General features: G+C 47.8%; 1 protein-coding gene across 1 annotated transcript in view; it reads left to right on the forward strand.

Annotated features, from left to right (window-relative positions):
* Positions 1 to 21057, forward strand: part of LOC146024716 (myosin-IIIb-like) — a 493994-nt gene that overhangs the window by 148252 nt on the left and 324685 nt on the right. Inside the window, exon 6 of the mRNA XM_083155469.1 lies at positions 16682 to 16838. Within this exon, the coding sequence (XP_083011595.1) occupies positions 16682 to 16838 (157 nt within the window). The remainder of the gene's footprint in view (positions 1 to 16681; positions 16839 to 21057) is intronic.

The raw sequence follows: 21057 nt of genomic DNA on the forward strand, positions 1-21057 counted from the left end.
TCGATCAAATTAACGTATGCCTCCTGTTATGATTATCTGTTCAATCAATGTATGTCTGATATTGGTGTAATAGTTATGTCTCCTGTGATTATTGGAATCAGGACATGTATTGTATGTAAACTGTAGGTGACCCTGGTTTGAGTTTGAGGCCTGTATTTCCTCAGTGTGACATCTGTGGAATCCTCCGGAGTTAGGATGTAAGATAAGATCTGAGCCCCTCATAAACCATGGTCCAGGAGAAGAGGTTAGAGTTTGTCCCCTTCCTTCACATCTCTTATCAGTGGGTCTGCTATGCAAGGAAGGAGGATCAATCACTTTGAAAACAGCAGACTGTCAAAGATACATTGCCATGGACCTTCCACACTCCTTCAGCATGGAAAGAGTGGAATCCCAAGGGTGGGAGGGATGAGGGAGTCTGCAAGGTATAACTAAGACCTTTCTCCCTATAGTCAGTGTCACTACCTGGGGGTCTAGCAATCAGGCTGTAGGCGACGAGAGATTTCTTGTGGAGAACCCCCCCACTTCAGGATTGTAAGATACGGTTCTGTCTTTTTTCCCTTTTTATTTTATTTCTGAAATTTGCATTTAAAAATCGTTGTGTGTACTTTTAAAATCATTGTAATGTCTTGTAACCATTTTGTTTAAAGTTCTGTAGTATTTCTAGGAATAAATAATACATATTCCCAGTTCTGGTTCTGTGTTCTTAAGACTCCCTAGCCTCAGGAGAGAAAGGCTGGAAAACGTTACCATTGTTATCTTGTATTGTGTGGTCAGGGGCGAGCCAAGCCGCCCCTTGCGCAGTTTCAGGCGCTAAAATCAGGTTTTGGCTGGTGGCAGTGTACCTCAAGGAAAGGACCCGAGTGTCCTGAGTGAACCCCAGTCACGGCCGGCGCTGCTCAGATTGACGTATCGGAGCAGGCGACCGGTGGGTCCATGACATTTGGTGGCAAGCGGTGGGGTGGAGAATTCATTTTTCTCTTTAAGAACTTAAGTGAGTGTGGGTAGAATTTTGTGAGAAATACCCACATCACCAGAATCAGAACTCAGAGCTTTACTATAGTTTTAAAAGTCACACAGTGGATGCAATTCCTGTTCCCTCCCTTCTCTTGTTTTTCTTTCCTATCATTTTATTTGACAAGTGTGAGACTCCGGATGGCTGATTACCAGCAGATGAGGAGAGATGACCTGGCGGTCGTGTGTGTGCAGAGGAATATCCCTTGGTCTGGCCAGAGTAGAAAACGTATGATTCAGGCACTAGTGGATGCCGATCGGACTCTAGCTGCTGGAGGAAACCAGTCCATGGGCAATCCTACCCCAGGGGCTCAGTCAGCACTGGACAGTACAAACGATTCCGCGCCAGGGTCAAACACTTCTGCTGGACCCAGCAAGTCTACACTGCAGAGCGACCTTCTAGCTGCTAGCAGGCAATTGAAGAATGTGAACCCCGTATTCGCTTTGCAGCTGGTGCAGTTCTGCCAAGGCATTGTCGACAGAGAGGCTGCAGAGCGTCAGGCCGAGCGTGAGTACCATTTGGAACTGGTGAGGCTCAAGGGGCTGATCGCTGTTGGTGAACCAGTGGAGGATGATACAGGGCATCATGATGGCGAACCTTTACGTAGGCCTTTATCTGCCGTGGCTACTGAGTTAGCAGGAGATGGGCTTCGTACTGAACTTTTACTGTCTGCGGAAGTAAATAATGTGTTGGATCATGATGTGGACTCTGTTATCAATCATGGGGAGCCTAACAAGGGACAGAGGTCCCAAATCACCGCTGACGCGAGTTTCACCGGACCGTGTCATGCACAGTTCCCTGTCTTGGAAGCAGACAGAGGAAGCCAAGTGAGTGTCAGCTTGGTTGTGAGTAAAGAGCTGGCCCTGGACACTACCACCGATGCTCAGAGAGCTGACATCTCTGCTAGCACCAGGGAGACTGTAGGATGTGTGGCAGTCAGGGAGACTGCAGAGTACAAATCCCCTACAGCACCAGAAGAGCCCAGTGAGTATTCTGACCCATATGGTGATGATTATCCGTTTAGGCTTATGAGCCCAGAGGAACTCACTACAGAATGTCAGCTGCAAGGTATCTCCTGCCCCAACAATTCCCGCTGGGAGATGATCAAGCGGCTCACCCATGCCCCAAATGATGAGCGCAATGTTTTCGGCAAGTATCGCGGCGAGTTTCTAACCTGGGGCCCCGATGCGACTCCTTGGTTGCTGCTGAGAGACCTGACGGACTGTTTTGAAATAGCGCAGCAATATGCTTATGATTGTAAAAAGCTTGATACTCCATGGTGGAAAGAGCAGTGCCGCTGGGCAGATGCTGAAAGGAATCGCCTGGAACAGCTTCTATCACCAGCTACGGAACCAACGACACAGCCTACCGGGGTTTCCCTCATGGACATGGTACCCGGGCCTGCTACAATCGGTGTGGAACCTGTTCCAGAGACCTCACATCACAAGGCCCAGTTTAAACTGCTGGAAGATGTGAGCAGCATGTTCCCTCCCGTTGCTCCAGATTTGTTGCCGGAAGCGGCTGACTGCATAGTGAAAGTATGCAGGGGAGAGACTATGTCGGAAATAGGAATAGGACTTTCTGACTGTATGCACACAAGTATGTGTGGGACTACTGATGTGGGACTTTTATTAACTCCACACATATCTGTCAATGTTGTCCCCGCTGTCGCTAACCCTTCTGAACCATATGAGGCATCTCAGGTAGTATGTAACCATGCTGAACATTGCAATGTTGTTATTTTGTGTGAAGCCCCTGGGATGATCTGTGATAGTGCCGTACCTTCGGTGGAGGTGGAGGGTGAGTTAGAGACAGGTATAGTGGGTAATCCTTGCCAGTTTGTGGGGTTAAATGAATGCCCTAATCTAGTTGGGAATGAGACACCCTCACTCACCAGTGGTAGGAGTGCTGCTGGTGATGTCATTAAGGTTGCTGTGCTAGACGTTAACCCTGTTCCTCCAGTGATGTCTGGTTGTGACATGGTGCCCGGGGACGCTAACTACACAAATGGGACCTATCTGAGTTGGTTGCAGGCAGCGCATGTACCTGCCAATAAGTTAGTCGTGACAACATGCTCAGATAACCCCATTCCTGCTCAGAGACAATGGGATCCAGATATAGCGGGTTTGCCATGGTGCAATTGTAAGCCAGCAGGATGGGCCCCATGTGTTGTGGAAGATGCACAGGCTAATTTGCAGGTATTGCAGGATGTCTCCCCAGGTTATGATATTGATGTTACTGTTGATAATGTGATGTCTTGCGCTACTGTGGGAAATGTGGTACCAGGTATAATAAGTGACCCGGTGGGTCCTGTGTGCACTGTAGACCTGTCAGATAGGGAGAGAGTGTCCCTTACTGCAGCTTTCCCCCCAAACCCCCCTCCTTCCTGTAGACACACAAACACAGATACAGGAACACAGCAGGGGTTCCCTCCAGACACTGAGAACCCTCCAGAGAGTGCATTTTTCCAGCATCACTGGATAACGGATGCCTCTCCTGAGAACCTCAGTGGCACCACCCCAGACACAGAACCTACGGGTCTGGGAGGGAAGGTCAGGCTCAGGAAGGTGTCCTGGACTGCCATGGAAAGCTTGGCTTTCCACGCAGAACTGAGAATCAACCCTGCACAGGCTGCCCCATACCTGGGACGTGGGAAAGATACCCCTGGGTACAGTGAGAGGGTTGTTTCAGGAATAGAGCCAGCGGCTAGTAGGGAAGCTGCTGTGTGTAACCAGAAGGGTGGGTGGGCCCGCGAAGCACAGGTAAACTCAGCTATATTAACCTCAGGAAAGCTGAGCTTGGATGTTCCCAAGACAGGGGACAATGACCTGCTGGTATTCCCCCTTGCAGAAACGTGCCCCCCTTCACAATTCACACACCCAGACACAGAGGGCGAATCTCCTCACAAAAGGATGAGGTGTGAGGTGTTGAGTGAGTGGACCTTCCCCCCCAGTGAAGGGGAGGGGGGGTCAGTCAGCTCAGGAGAGGTGCTGGGAAGACATTTTTAAGTCTGTATATAGTGCTGGGAGAATGCCCCACACCTGTGGTATAGTTAAACGTGCCGAGTTACGAGTCCCAGGGGGATGGCCGTTTGGGGTGTGGCGGAATGGTCTGGTACTGATCTCAGTGAGTAAGGCCAAACTGCCAGCTGCAGGGGAGAATCCGTGTCCAGGAGTCCGACGCACAGCTGTGGTGGGCTGTGTCAATACCAGCTGGGATGGACACAGCTCCCACTATATCAGTGTGCTCACAGACTATGGGTTCGAGGACACCTGTGTGCTTTTAGTCTGCCATCTCCTGCGAGAGGGACGGGGACTATGCCCATTGCCCACCCTAGCCACGGCTATGGCGTCAGGTGGTGCCATGACAGACGTCAAGTATAGTGAAGTGTTAGTACAGATCCCGCAGAATCAGTGGCAGTCTGTCTCAGCACAGAGACCACTGCTACCTGTCCAGGTGATGTAGTTAATAGCGCACTGATGAGACGGTGACGTGGGTCACCGCCTCTGTGCGCCATTTTAAAAGGGGGAGGTGTAACGATCAGATCAGGTGATCGATCAAATTAACGTATGCCTCCTGTTATGATTATCTGTTCAATCAATGTATGTCTGATATTGGTGTAATAGTTATGTCTCCTGTGAGTATTGGAATCAGGACATGTCTTGTATGTAAACTGTAGGTGACCCTGGTTTGAGTTTGAGGCCTGTATTTCCTCAGTGTGACATCTGTGGAATCCTCCGGAGTTAGGATGTAAGATAAGATCTGAGCCCCTCATAACCCATGGTCCAGGAGAAGAGGTTAGAGTTTGTCCCCTTCCTTCACATCTCTTATCAGTGGGTCTGCTATGCAAGGAAGGAGGATCAATCACTTTGAAAACAGCAGACTGTCAAAGATACATTGCCATGGACCTTCCACACTCCTTCAGCATGGAAAGAGTGGAATCCCAAGGGTGGGAGGGATGAGGGAGTCTGCAAGGTATAACTAAGACCTTTCTCCCTATAGTCAGTGTCACTACCTGGGGGTCTAGCAATCAGGCTGTAGGCGACGAGAGATTTCTTGTGGAGAACCCCCCCACTTCAGGATTGTAAGATACGGTTCTGTCTTTTTTCCCTTTTTATTTTATTTCTGAAATTTGCATTTAAAAATCGTTGTGTGTACTTTTAAAATCATTGTAATGTCTTGTAACCATTTTGTTTAAAGTTCTGTAGTATTTCTAGGAATAAATAATACATATTCCCAGTTCTGGTTCTGTGTTCTTAAGACTCCCTAGCCTCAGGAGAGAAAGGCTGGAAAACGTTACCATTGTTATCTTGTATTGTGTGGTCAGGGGCGAGCCAAGCCGCCCCTTGCGCAGTTTCAGGCGCTAAAATCAGGTTTTGGCTGGTGGCAGTGTACCTCAAGGAAAGGACCCGAGTGTCCTGAGTGAACCCCAGTCACGGCCGGCGCTGCTCAGATTGACGTATCGGAGCAGGCGACCGGTGGGTCCGTGACAGAAGGTGTCTTCTCTAGCTTACTATAAAACTTGGCTTAAATTCATTGCCTGGGGACAATTCAAGAACAAATTTCATGAGATTCCTACAACCACAGTTTTGCAATTTCTGTTTGACGGATTCGAAATGGGCCTGGCTAATGCAACAATTGAAGCTCAACTTTCTGCATTATCAGTATTACTCGACCGTAGTCTGGCAGAGGAGAAGGTGGTAGAGATTTTCAAGGGCAATTAAGAGAATTAGATCGCCCATAAAATCTTTGGTCGCACCCTGGGACTTAAATTTAGTTCTGTCAGTCCTATAAAAACAACCGTTTGAACCACTATCAGAGATACCCATGAAGTTCCTGTCTTGGAAGGTGGTCTTCCTGATCGCGATCACTTCGGCAAGAAGAATTAGCAAACTGCAGGCCGTAGGGATAGAACAACCTTACCTGGTAATATTTCCAGAGTAGTCCTAAGGACAGATCCTGACTTTTTACCCAAAGTAATATCTTCATTTCACCATAACCAAGATATTATATTACCAAGCTTCTTTCCGAACCCTGTAAATGAAGAACAGGAGATATGGCATATGCTGGATATGGTCCGAGCGATATCAATCTACTTGGAAAGAACAGCCATTCTTAGGAAAACGAAACATCTACTGGTGATTCCAGAAGGTCCAAGGAAGGGTTTGGGTCCAGCCAAACAAACCATTGCCAGATGGATCAGTGAAGTAATAGTCTATGCATACAAGTAAGAGAAGAATGAAGTACCCGCTATAATAAAGGCACATTCTACCAGGGCAATTTCAACATCTTGGGCAAAGAAGGCCAAAGCTTAGACGAAAGAAATCTGTCAGGCAGCTACATGGTCTTCGCTGCATACGTTTTCAAAACATTATGCCCTTGATTTGCCATCAGCCCACATTGGGAGCCATGTTCTTGGAGAAGCTCTGTCAGGGAAGTATTACCCTTCAGAGAATAAATACTTTTATTTGCATATATCATGGTTCCCTCCCTTTATTGATATGCTTGGGTATGTCCCAGTGTTATGGCTGCCATGGGGATCGTAGGAGAAAATTGGGTACTTGTGTACTAGCACGGCGCCCCGATAATTAGTCGGCCATTTTTTTTTATCAAATCGCATCGCATGCCATACACCCGATGGCATGCGATGCGACGCGATTTTAACTCCTATTCGATATAAAATTGTATAAGCACCCTAGTGGGTGCTTTTAAGCACCCTAATGGGTGCTTACAATGCTTAAATGCACCCCCACGCCACCCCCCAAGTATAAATGTGAACCCGAAGTGTGGCGAGCGCAGCGAGCCTGCGAGGGGCGGCGGTAGGCGTCCTACGACCTTTTCATACCCCCACTATCCAAGTTGGCGTGGAGTTGAGAATAGAAAGTGTGGCGAGCGCAGCGAGCCACTGAGCCCGAAGCGTGGAGCGCAGCGAACCCTGCGAGGGGACACGGATACCTGTGAAGCCCGCGAGGGGACACGTGAAGGTATCCGCGTCCCATTCGCGGGGCTCGCTGCGCTCGCCACGCTTCGGGCTCGGTGGCTCGCTGCGCTAGCCACACTTTCTATTCTCAACTACACGCCGATGTGGATAGTGGGGGTATGAAAAGGTCGTAGGACGCGTACCGCCGCCCCTCGCGGGCTCGCCACGCTTCGGGTTCACGTTTATACTTGGGGGTGGCGTGGGGGTGCATTTAACCATTGTAACCGCCCATTAGGGTGCTTATACAATTTATAATCGCATTGTATGGCATTGTATGTCATATACAATGGCATACAATTGTAAAATTGTATGCCATTGTACAACATCGGCCGATATCGTGTTGCATCGCATACCATCGCATGCGATATGGTCTGCGATGCGATGGGCGCCGTGCTAGTACACAAGTTCCGAAATTTGCGAATTATACTCACCGATAATTCCTTTTCTTCCTAGAGATCCCATGGCAGCCATTTGATTCCCTCCCAGATATATGTGTTTTTCAGGAACCTTCAGAACGGAGACATATGAAAGATACAGAGGGATGGGAGGAGGAGCCTGATTTACCCAAGGTGGGCGGTCCCTGAAAAAGATCCTGTTTGAACTAGGAGGAGTATTGATGATAACTGAGAGAAGTGTCACAGGCAAATTTTATTCAGAGAGAAGTATAGATGAAGAATTATAGAAGACCAACATAAGATCTATTATTCAAAAGTTCGTACAGGTTACTAGGTTGGCGGTGCTCCCAAAAAAGTTCAGCAAAGTGATTAAGTTAAGATAAATGTCTAAAGAAAGACGTAGGGAGAACAAAAAGGGTTTTTGGGGCACACTTTAATTAATAAATGAGTGAAAAGAATGTGAGGAAATGGGTGAAGTAAAATCTAACCTTTATTTCTTAATATTTAAAATACATACATGGACACGTCAATTTTAATGCAAAAGACAGAATTTTATGCAAAATTGCAAGCGAGATAACGCATCAAATTTTAGGCGTAGTAATGAATTAATTAGAATAAATATCCAACAATAATGTTCTAAAATGGTTGTTACACAACGTCCATCTGGTAGGCGAAAATGATTTGCAGGGAATTTACCAGTCACGCGGCAAAACACGTGTCTTCTGACGTCAGGGCTTCCCAGCCACATGGACCACTCCTCCATTATCCCCCCGGCAAGTGCGGTCAAGCAGCTCCGACGGTGCAACACTTCACTGACAGACTTCGTGTCTGTGACGGAACCCCGCGACTGTATACACAGGTATTAAAACCTCATGTCGGTATAACACTTCACGGACAGACTCTGTGTCTGTTACGGGACCCCGCCGCTACAAATACAAGCACTTAGCCGGACGCTCGCACCTCACCTGGCAGGGTGACCCTTAGCGAGCAGCCATCAGCGCTTAATGCCGGCGCTACGTTTTTCTTTAGACACTTATCTTAACTGAACTAGGAGGAGGGAAGATATCCCAGTGTTATGGCTGCCATGGGATCTCTAGGTAGAAAAGGAATTATCGGTTGAGTATAATTCGCAATTATTCCTGCTAACAAAATAGGTACTTGTGTAATAGCACATCGCCCACTACGCTATTTGCTTAGTAGACTATTCTGCGTAGTGTTTCTTTCGACTCTCATCCACTTGCACGATCTTACCGGGACTGCCAATACGCCGCTGGGGCTGTGCCATAAGGTCCGCGATGCAGGCCTCCCGTATCCAATGGTTGTAGAGGACCACAGTTTTATTGGACAACTGCAGTTGTCGCTCACAGTAAGCAATAGATGTCAGCTCCTCTGCCCAGGAATAGATGAATCGAATAAGTTTCAGGAAGGATAAACGGCACCCCGGGAACCAATGCGCCGCTCTGAGGCTCACCTTCTTGCGACAGGATTTTATATGTCACCACCACATGCACTCTTTCACAGATAAGCGCATAGGGTGCCCGTTACTGCAACTCTGTGTGGCCGGCAGCAAATTGTACTGCTGAAAGAAGAGAGCAGCCTCCTCCTCTGTCTGCGGCAAGGTGAACATAGTTGTGACAGGTTCTGCAGCCATTTCTGTCGCTTCTCCTGCAGCTCTCAGTGATGCAGCCATTCCTGTCGCTTCTCCTGCAGCTCTCAGTGATGCAGCCATTCCTGTCGCTTCTCCTGCAGCTCTCAGTGATGCAGCCATTCCTGTCACTTCTCCTGCAGCTCTCAGTGATGCAGCCATTCCTGTCACTTCTCCTGCAGCTCTCAGTGATGCAGCCATTCCTGTCACTTCTCCTGCAGCTCTCAGTGATGCAGCCATTCCTGTCAGTAATTCACCTCAGGCTGAATCTGACAGGGAGCGGGAACACTACGCTACTTCTGACCGACTACGCAATTTACGTTGCCTACGCTGATTCTGACAGCACAGTTACTGCGTAACGGCCACCAAGCTAATATACAAGTACCATATTAACTACTGAGATCGCATCCGGCCGCCGTGCTAATATACAAGTACCATATTAACTACTGAGATCGCATCCGGCCGCCGTGCTAATATACAAGTACCATATTAACTACTGTGATCGCAGCGCATATGGCCGCCGTGCTAATATACAAGTACCATATTAACTACTGCGATGCACAGCACTAAAACGGGACATGTGATGTGATGCGATTTCAGTACGCTAGCGAACCTATGCTAATTGGGCGCCCTGATAATACACAAGTACCCCAAAATACATAAATAAAGGGCCATACCGAGACATAACTCACAACATTCAAAGGAATTGAAAAATAAAATTTGAAAAATTTAGAAATCTAAAAAAAAAAAACTGTTAAAAAAACTTTTTTTTAAGGAATTGTATTGAAAAAGTGAATTATACTAGAAAAGTTAGAGTGAAAAATCATTGTGAATAAACATTATAGAATCTGCTGCTCCGTGAGAAAAATTTATGTTTTCAAAAAGCCAAACAAAATAACACAGAGGGTTTTTAATCTTGTATGATTTTAAAACTTTTGTAAAAATGAGAAATTCTTAAAAAAAATTTTTATAAAAAAAAAACACATTTTTGTTAGAAAAAATAAAAGGTACTTGTGTATTATGACGGCGCCAGGCTATGCTACGTTTTCAGCATAGGCTAAGCTATGTTGTCAGCGTAGCCCAACGGCTGCCTAGCTTAGTTAGCGTAGTGTCCCAGCGGCAGCCCTGTGTAGTCAGCGTAGTGTCCCCGAGAGCTGCAGCTCTGTGTCCACAGCCCTGGCAAGCCTAGTGAGCGCCTCTCACACAGTGCCGGTAACCGACAGATCCAATGCGGAAAGGTGAGCATGCGGGCACTGGCGGAGAGGCGCTCCATCTGCCTGAGTCACGCGAGCGTCTCATATGCTTGTGCGTCTCAGTAATTCTTGCGGCAGGGTATGGCAACCCTGCCCATGTCCGCTTCAGGTTCGGTAGCACGTGCACAAGGGGAGGGGGTGTGGTGCGCAATAAAGGACACATTTGCCAGTGCTCCATGTTACATACTGGCAAATGCTTCCATTTCAAACCCTCTCTATCCATGCCAGCCTGAATCGTGGCAAGCGGACGCGGTACGCGTCCTTCCGACCTGTTCATACCCCCGCTATCCACATCGTCGTGGAGTTGATTTTATAAAGTGTGGTAAGCGCAGCGAGGGGATGCAGAATACATGTCCAGTAATATGCGTCCCCTGTGGGGGCTCACTGCGCTCGCCACACTTTATAAAATCAACTCCGCCCTAGCGTGGAGAGTGGGGGTATGAACAAGTCGGCAGGACGCGTACCGCGTCTTCTCGCGGGGATCGCCACGCTTCGGGCTGGATAGTGGGGATGTTTCAGGAATACATTCACACCTGTCATGTCAGGCAGGTTAAAAATTGTCAGTGGTATCCACACAATGTAATAGGTGCTGACTGACTACGCTAACTATGTAAGCTCTGTCTAGCCACGAACGTACTGACTACACTGGCTGCGGGAACACGACTCTGATGCTGACCACGCTGGACGCAGCGGGGCTGCTGTATATCTTTGTCCTTGGTGTGCATGTGGCTAGCAGTACCCGTGCGCTACCAGCGGGCTGCTGTGTATGTCTTTCCTAGGTGTGCATGTGGCTTGCAGTACCTGTGCGCTAACTGCAGGGCTGCTGTGTATCCCTGACCTAGGTGTGCACGTGGCTTGCAGTACTTGTGCACTTCCAGCAGGGCTGCTGTGTATCTGTCCTAGGTGTGCACGTGGCTTGCAGTACCCGTGCACTACCAGTATATGTATGTATGTATATATGAAAACCACAGCTTCAGGAGTGCCGGACGCAAGTTGGATGGATATATATATATATATATATATATATATATATATATATATATCCAACAGAAGTGTCCAAACCGCAAAAGCGCACTCACCAGACTTCTTCTTAAAAGTAAAATCAATCCTTTATTTCATCTTCTTAAAATTCAATTCAAGACAGCAATATGTCACAACTCCAGGCAGGCAGCAGCAAACTGACATGCCCAGCTCTCACTAATATACCTGCAATCTCCGCCCCTAGGGCTGGTATAGCACAATCAAAACTCATTATCTACAGGTGCCAATGGCGGGAGTCAAACAAAGGTGAATACTATTAAAATTGCTACTTACCAAACATACTCCTATAGAGCTTCTGCTATGTATCTCCATCAGCCATCCCGGCTGGCGTGCGCTCCAGCGCTCACTTCCGGTATGCGTTCCATACCACAGGAAGAGAGCACATTTCCTGTATTAACAGGAAACTGCAGACGTCCTAACTGATGTGCTCACATAGCGCTACGAGTCACTCTCCTCCTGCGTTCCACCTGAACTATTTTTGCGTTCCACCAGAGTAATTTAATTTATCTATTTGCTAAATAGCTGAAAAAATGGCTAAAAAAATATAGCTAGCTAAAAAAATTAGCAGGCATATCAGGATCACTTCGGTCATGTCATCTTGCTGTCACCATGTTACATAAAATTTACACACTTAAAATTAAAATATTACCCCCACAGTAGGATCGATATCGTGAAATGCACAAAGGGCCATCACAATCGAACCCACTGAGAGCATAAACAGTCTCTCCAGTGTCTAATACAAATACCATCCATCAAAAAATATATTTTGAATACAAACAGAAGCAAGTAAAAACCAACAATCAGAAATCATAAAAGAGCATAACCCAGCAATAATCAGAAATTAAACAATCGATAGATGATCTAAAAATATTGGTACTTGTGAGTTATCCGGGCTGCCGATTTCTAAATCGGGTCGGATCGGGCACATCGCATCGCATGCGACCATCGGATGCGATGTGATGCGATGACCCGATTTTTCCATAGGAATCAATGTTAAAATGGACTGAGTCCATTTTAACATGGAATTCAATGGGAAAAAGGGGTCCTTTTCATACCCCTACTATCCAAGTGGGCATGGAGTTGGATATAAACCTGTGGCGAGCGTAGCGAGGCGACACAGAATACCGTTCCCTCGCGGGGCTCGCTTCGCTCGCCACGCTTTGGGCTCGGTGGCTCGCTACGCTCGCCACAGGTTTATATCCAACTCCATGCCCACTTGGATAGTAGTGGTATGAAAAGGACCCCTTTTTCCCATTGAATTCCATGTTAAAATGGACTCAGTCAATTTTAACATTGATTCCTATGGAAAAATCGGGTCATCGCATCCGATGGTCGCATGCGATGCGATGCGATATCGCATCGCATCTGATTGTATGCCTTAACTTAAGGCATACAATCAAAAAATCGGCAGCCCGGATAACTCACAAGTACCAAAATATTTGATAATTTCATTATTCTTCAACGCCTCTTTCTATGAGGGAAAGCCCGCGGTCACCTCACCTTGGTGGAGGTGCAATCCAATCAATTATCATGTACCTGAGACTCGATATTTGATGTTTTTCCCGTAGGAAATGCATTGCTACAGGTTTGTCAGAAGTCCCAGTAGCCAGTGCTGCCCTAATCGTCGACTTGTATTGACTGATTCTCTCGCACAGGGTCCTTATAGTCTTCCCTATGTATGCCAGTTCGCAGGGACAGATCAAATAATAGACTATATGGATCATAAGGCAATGCGCAGCCTATGCCTGAGAAAAATCTTTCTCCCGCTATGGGGGTGACAGAAATAGGGTCCCACCATCAGTCCTTGGCAAGTTGAACACCCTAGGCATTTGTAGCATCCTTTCTTTTTCGATAGCCAATTATCCTCTGCGGCGTCCGTGTGTTTCACACTTGTGCGATACAAAGTATCTTTTGGGTTACGCCCCTTGGAGATACTTATCAACGGCTTTGTGTATTTCAATTTCTTGAAGGCCGGATCGGTTGCTATCAGATGCCAATTTTTGTGTATTGCCTTCTGTGTTTTATTCAAATTGGTGTCACGGTGTACATTAAGTACAATACGATCTTCTGTATTGCTGTCACTTTTGCCATGGGTAGTCTGGTGAGTGGCTCTGGCTTTTTCTAGACTTCTCTGGATGTCCCGTCTGTCATAGCCTCTGTTCAGGAAGCGATCGAAACACTCCATAATCTGGGTCTCTGCCACTTGGGGATTTGAATTGTTCCGCATGACTCAAAGAAACTGGGACACTGGAAGGTTTGACTTTAATTTCTGGGGATGGTGGCTTGTCGCCCACAGAAGTGTATTGCAATCTGTGTCTTTTCTATACAGCGTATATTGCAAACCACCATCACTGATAGAAATCGTCACTTCCAGAAAATCAATCTTCACAGAACTACAGTTGGCTGTAAATCTCACTGGACCATCAATGCAATTAAGGGATGCCACCATCTCTTTGAATGAATCTTCATCACCCCGCCAGATAATAATTTGTTGGAATATCCGCATGGTCCTGTCTGTTGGATAATGGAACAATAAAAAGAAACCTTTTGATGAAAAAAGGGCACTATCCCCTGGTGAGTTCTTGTATTTTTATTATATGTGTGACAGCCTATAAAGAAACCGTTACAGGATTCCGAATATAACACCTGGAACATTGCTTACCAACCTGTATTAATAAGGAAATTGTGTTGTCTTATCTTTCTCTGCACGTTTGGAGAATTCTACTTCCCTCCCCTCCCCTCATAATAAGGGAATCGAGAAAATCCGGGGATAGCGCTGTGGAGATCCATATCTCTTTGTCTTTTGGTGTATTTTTTTGGGTGTGATATCCCAGTTTTTTGGTTTTCCCAGCAGCAATCTTTTTTGTGAGCGCAAGTAACTATTGTCAATTCTGTGTTAAATAGATAAATTACTCTGGGGGAACGCAAAAATAGTTCAGGTGGAACGCAGGAGGAGAGTGACTCGTAGCGCTATGTGAGCGCATCAGTTAGGACGTCTGCAGTTTCCTGTTAATACAGGAAATGTGCTCTCTTCCTGTGGTATGTAACGCATACCGGAAGTGAGCGCTGGAGCGCACGCCAGCCGGGATGGTTGATGGAGATACATAGCAGAAGCTCTATAGGAGTATGTTTGGTAAGTAGCAATTTTAATAGTATTCACCTCTGTTTGACTCCCGCCATTGGCACCTGTAGATAATGAGTTTTGATTGTGCTATACCAGCCCTAGGGGCTAAAATTGCAGGTATATTAGTTAGAGCTGGGCATGTCAGTTTGCTGCTGCTGCCTGCCTGCCTGGAGTTGGGTTCGAGACCCAAAACGTCGACCATGCTTGAATTTTAAGAAGATGAAATAAAGGATTGATTATACTTTTAAGAAGAAGTCTGGTAAGTGCACTTTTGTGGTTTGGACACTTCTGTTGGATATAAATGGCGCACTGTTGTTTGATCACAGTGTAAGCCTGAGCTATTGCACCCCAGCACAATGATATATGAAGGTTGAGAGTGCTGCTTAAAACAACCCATGTGTGTGTGTGTGTGTGTATGTATGTATGTATGTATGTGTGTGTGTGTATGTATGTATGTATGTATGTATATATATATATATATATATATATATATATTACATTGATTAGTTGGTTATAATTCGCAGATTTCTGTTCAAGAAATTATGAAGAAATATTAGCTGCCTATAACTAGGTTGTGTATCTCACTGATCGTGGTGTGCCTGGGGTGATTGGCATGTATCCAAAAATGGTGGGGTGCCTGTAATGGTTGGTGTGTATCAGAGAATGGTGGTGTGCCTGTGATTGTTGGCGTGTATCAGATAATGGTGGGGTGCATGTGATGGTTGGCGTGTATCAGAGAATGGTGGGGTGCATGTGATGGTTGGCGTGTATCAGATAATGGTAGGGTCCCTGTGATGGTTGGCGTGTATCAGAGAATGGTGGGGTGCCTGGATGGTTGGCGTGTATCAGAGAATGGTGGGGTGCCTGGGATGGTTGCCGTGTATCAGAATGGAGGGGTGCCTGTAATGGTTGGTGTGTATCAGAGAATGGTGGTGTGCCTGGGATGGTTGCCGTGTATCAGAGAATGGTGGGGTGCATGTGATGGTTGCCGAGTATCAGAATGGTGGTGTGCCTGGGATGGTTGGCATGTATCCAAATATGGTGGGGTGCCTGTGATGGTTGGCGTGTATCAGAGAATGGTGGTGTGCCTGTGATTGTTGGCGTGTATCAAATAATGGTGGGGTGCATGTGATGGTTGGCGTGTATCAGAGAATGGTGGGGTGCATGTGATGGTTGGCATGTATCAGATAATGGTAGGGTCCTTGTGATGGTTGGCGTGTGTCAGAGAATTGTGGGCTGCCTGGGATGGTTGGCGTGTTTCAGAATGGAGGGGTGCCTATAATGGTTGGTGTGTATCAGAGAATGGTGGGGTGCATGTGATGGTTGCCGAGTATCAGAATGGTGGTGTGCCTGGGATGGTTGCCATGTATCAGAGAATGGTGGGGTGCCTGGATGGTTGGCGTGTATCAGAGAATGGTGGGGTGCCTGGGATGGTTGCCGTGTATCAGAATGGAGGGGTGCCTGTAATGGTTGGTGTGTATCAGAGAATGGTGGTGTGCCTGGGATGGTTGCCGTGTATCAAAGAATGGTGGGGTGCATGTGATGGTTGGCGTGTATCGGAGAATGATGGGGTGCCTGGGATGGTTGGCGTGTATCAGAATGGAGGGGTGCCTGTAATGGTTGGTGTGTATCATAGAATGGTGGGGCGCCTGTGATGGTTGGCGTGTATCAGAGAATGGTGGGGTGCCTGTGATGGTTGCCGAGTATCAGAATGGTGGGGTGCATGTGATGGTTGAAGTGTATCTCTGATGGGTGTCTGTGATGGTTGGTGCATATCTCTGATGATGGGGTGCCTGGGATGGTTGGCATGTATCAGAATGGTGGGGTGCCTGTGATGGTTGGCGTGTATCAGAGAATGGTGGGGTGCCTGTGATGGTTGGCGTGTATCAGAGAATGGTGGGGTGCCTGTGATGGTTGATGTGTATCAGAGAATGGTGGGGTTCCTATGATGGTTGGCGTGTATCAGAGAATGGTGGTGTGCCTGGGATGGTTGCCATGTATCAGAGAATGGTGGGGTGCATGTGATGGTTGATGTGTATCAGAGAATGGTGGGGTGCCTATGATGGTTGGCGTGTATCAGAAAATGGTGGGTTGCCTGTGATGGTTGAAGTGTATCTCTGATGGGTGTCTTTGATGGTTGGTGCATATCTCTGATGGTGGGGTGTCTGTGATGGTTGGCGTGTATCCCCGATTTCCTATCATGTGTGGTCATTGTTTGTGTTTTGTTGTAGTGAGAGGAGCGAAGATTAATGAGTATCTCCTGGAGAAGTCACGCGTGTCCCATCATGACATAGGGGAGAGGACCTTCCATGTCTTCTACTACATGCTATTTGGGTGTCCTGAGGAGGAGAAAGAAGCCTTTGGTCTTCTGCATCCATCCATGTACAGGTATGAATGCCATTTGTTTAATCAATGTAATAACACGGATGACCAGAGAGGTATGTGAGTGAAGGATTAGTCTGCTTTAGGAAAATTTAGTACAGATGGAGCGCCTCTCAGCCAGCGCTCAGAATCGCCAGATTCCCTTAGCTGGTGATCGCTGGAGGCATCTGCGTCACCTGGAGATGCTATGTATCAACTGCAAACCCTTCTATTCCCCCCGGGAATTTGCCTCAATTGTCCTAGTGGGAGTGTAGCCCTGCACCACCTGGCCACCAGCATATCTGACATGGAGCAAAAACACCTGGACACTGTTCATAGTGCTGGGTGACTTCAACAGAACTAACCTAAGCCAGGAGCTACCCAAGTTCAAACAACAAGTCACGTGCCCCACCAGGGAAGTGCGTACCTGTGACCACTGCTACACCACCATTAAATCTGCCTTCCGGTCAATCCCCCGTGCTGCACTCAAACTATCTGACCACTGCCTCGTCCACCTACTCCCTAACTATATGCAAAAGTTGAGAGCGGCTAAGCCTGTCGTCATGACAGTTAAGAAATGGACTAACGAGGCTAAGCTGAAACTCCAGTCCTGCCTCAACTGCATGGACTGGAGGGTCTTTGAAGCCTTGTCAACTGACCTGAATGACCTGACTGACTCAGTCACATCCTACATAAGCTACTGTAAGGACATGTGTATACCCACCAAGACCTACCACATCTTCAACAACAACAAGCCTTAGCTCAACGCCCAGCTCAGACAATTCCACTGAGCCAAAGAGGAGGCCTACAGCAGTGGTGACAGAGCACAATACAACCAAGCCAGGAACTTCCTAACAAAATAAATCAGGCTAGCAAAAAAGTGGTTCTCTGACAAGCTGAGAAATGACCTGTCGACTAATGACCCTGTATCTGTGTGTAATGGAATGCAATCTATAACCAGCTACAAGAAAACACCCAAACCCACCGCCATGTACCAAGGGCTAGCTGATGAGCTGAACAGCTTCTATTGCAGGTTTGAAAAAGTAGTCCACTGTGAACCAAACCATACCCTCTGTGTTGCCCCAAATGTCAAAAGCCAACTCCAGGTCACCCAAGTAGAGGTGGAGGAGATGTTCAAGAGGGCCAAACCAAGGAAAGCACCAGATCCTGACGGGGTGTCACCATCTGCCCTGAGAATATGCGCGGGTCAACTTGCTCCCATATTCACCAGGATCTTCAACAAATAACCGGAGCTACGCAAGGTTCCCTCCTGCCTCAAAAGCTCAACTATTGTTCCGGTCCCCAAGAAATCCACTATTACAAATCTGAACGACTACCGGCCGATAGCTCTGACTTCTGTGATCATGAAAACATTCGAGCGCCTGGTACTGAACCACCTGAAAGCTGTGACTGTCCACCAGCTAGACCCCCTCCAGTTCGCCTGCCAAAGGAATTAATCCGTTGAGGACGCAGTCACCCTGGGCCTGTACTACATTCTGCAGCGCCTGGTACCTATGCAAAGGTCCTGATTGTTGACTTGAGCTCAGCTTTCATCACAATCATCCCCAACATCCTCCACCCCAAACTACTCTGCCTAGGAGTCCCTGCAGCTATGTGTTTTTGGATTGTTGACTTTCTGACTGATAGAAAATAAGTTTTGAAAGTGGGGATATTCACCTCCCAAGTGCGGTGCATCAGCACAGGAGCCCCCCCAGGGCTGTGTACTCTCTCCCCTGCTCTTCTCGCTGTACACCAACGACTGCACCCCAGAGGCACAATCCGTAAAGATAATTAAATTTGCAGATGACACTGCTGTCATTGGCCTTATCAAGGATGGGGAATTGGCCTACAGACAAGAAGTGGACCTAGGGCCCGGTGGTGCAGCAGCAACCATCTAGAGCTCAACCCACTCAAAACCGTTAAGATGTTAGTGGACTTTAGGTAGAAGGCTGTTGGTGTTCCTCCGCTAACAATTGCTGACAGTGTGGTGTCGCCAGTGGACTCCTTCAAGTTCCTAGGAACCACAATCTCCCGGGACCTTAAATAAGGGCCCAACACTGATACTATTGTTGGAAAAAGCACAGCATAGTAGTAGTAGTAGTACGTTTATTTATAAGGTGCCGCAAAGTGTCCGCAGCGCCGTACATAGCAAACAAAAGAAAAACAAATTACAAGGTAACGTACAGGGTGTGTTGAAAGATACAGTATAAATAGGGGTATAGCTGGTAGAACTAAAATCGGCATCAGTTCAGAAGTAGGTGTCAAAATTGTCAAGGAGACTGAAGATGAAGTAGAGGAAGGGAAGAACAGGACAGGAGCACAGGTGAGGTAATGAGGTAGGGTGAGTACGTGAGGAAGGAGGGCCCTGCTCATAAGAGTTAACATACTAAAAATAGGTGGGTGGACGAACGAAATACAATAGGATAAGTGGGAACGGAGGCAGGTTAGGAGGAGGGATAGGCTAATCGAAACAAGTGGGTTTTGAGGGAGCGCTTGAAGGAGGTAAGGGAATCAGATAGCCTGATGGGTGGTGGGAGGTTGTTCCAGTGCAGGGGGGCAGCGCGAGAGAAATCTTGGACACGGGAGTGGGAGGAGGTGATTAGGTGAGAGGTCAGTCGGCGGTCAGTGATGGAGCGAAGAGGACGGGAGGGAGTGTGGATAGAGATCAGTGAAGAGAGGTAGGGAGCTGTGGAGGAGAAGAGAGCCTTGTAGGTGGTGGTGAGGAGTTTAAAGAGAACTCGGAAAGGAATGGGGAGCCAGTGAAGAGATAAACAGAGGGGGGAGGCGGAGGTAGAGCGGCGGGAGAGGAAGATGAGCCTAGCAGCAGCGTTAAGAATGGATTGGAGAGGTGCGAGGCGGGTGAGAGGTAGCCCAGAGAGAAGGATGTTGCAGTAGTCAAGGCGGGAGATGACAAGAGAGTGAATGAGAATTTTGGTCGCGTCAGTGGAGAGGAATGGTCTGATGCGTGAGATGTTGTGTAGGTGAAAGCGGCAAGACTGTGAGAGAGAACGAATGTGGGGGGTGAAAGAGAGGGAGGAGTCAATGATGACACCGAGGCAGCGCGTTTGGTCGGTGGACGTGATCTCGGTTTCACCAATGCTGATGGAGATAGTGGGAGAAGAGGGGATGTTCGGGGGATGGAAGATTAGAAGTTCAGTTTTAGCCATGTTTAGTTTCAGGAAGCGTTGGGTCATCCAGGCTGAGATGGCCGTGAGGCATTCGGAGACCTTGGACAGGAGTGATGGGGATAAGTCGGGGGAGGAGAGATAGATTAGGGTATCATCAGCATAAAGGTGGTAATGAAAACCGTAGGAGCTGATGAGGGTGCCCAGAGAGGTGGTGTAGAGGGAGAAGAGGAGAGGGCCAAGGACTGACCCTTGGGGAACACCGACAGGCTGGGGGGTAGTAGGAGAGGAGGAGCTCGGAGTGGAGACGGAGAAGGAGCGATCGGAGAGGTATGAGGTGAACCAGGAGAAGACCGTGCCAGTGATGCCAAAGGAGCGGAGGGTGTTGAGCAGGAGAGGGTGGTCAACAGTGTCAAAGGCAGCCGACAGATCAAGCTGGATGAGGATAGAGAAGAGGCCTTTGGATTTAGCCGATAGTAGATCGTTCGTGACTTTGGTCAGGGCAGTTTCAGTGGAATGTAAAGGGCGGAACCCGGATTGGAGGGGGTCTAGAATGGAGTTAGCAGTAAGGTGGCTTAGGAGACGATTATAGGTCAGACGTTCTAGGAGTTTGGAGGCAAAAGGGAGGAGGGAGATGGGCCTGTAGTTGGATGGAGAGTTGGGGTCCAGATTTGTTTTTTTTTTGAGAATTGGGGAGACAAGAGCGTGTTTGAAGGAGGGAAGGGAAGATCCCAGAGGATAGGGAAAGATTAAAGAGGGTGAGCCAGGTGAGAGCAGACTGACGGACTGAGACGACAGATAATATTGGAGGGGATAGGATCGAGCGGGCAGGTGGAGGGAGAAGCGGATTGAAGGATAGAGTGGACTTCAGCAGCAGTGGTGGGGTAAAATGAGGACAGGGGTTGGAAGGAGGGGAGTGGAGATGTAGGAGGGGAGGAGGGAGAGGGTGAGGTCATGGCAGCAGTGATGGCAGTCCTGAGAGAGGAGATTTTGGTTGAAAAGTAGGTAGCAAAATCAGCGGCTACGATGGAGGACGGAAGAGCTGGAGGAGGGGGGGAGAGCAAGGAGTTGAAGGTGGCGAAGAGCCTGCGGGGATTGGATGATTGGGAAAGGATGAGGGA

The sequence above is a fragment of the Crinia signifera genome, chromosome 1, assembly GCF_055691185.1.
Source record: "Crinia signifera chromosome 1, ASM5569118v1, whole genome shotgun sequence".
Classification (NCBI taxonomy): domain Eukaryota; kingdom Metazoa; phylum Chordata; class Amphibia; order Anura; family Myobatrachidae; genus Crinia; species Crinia signifera.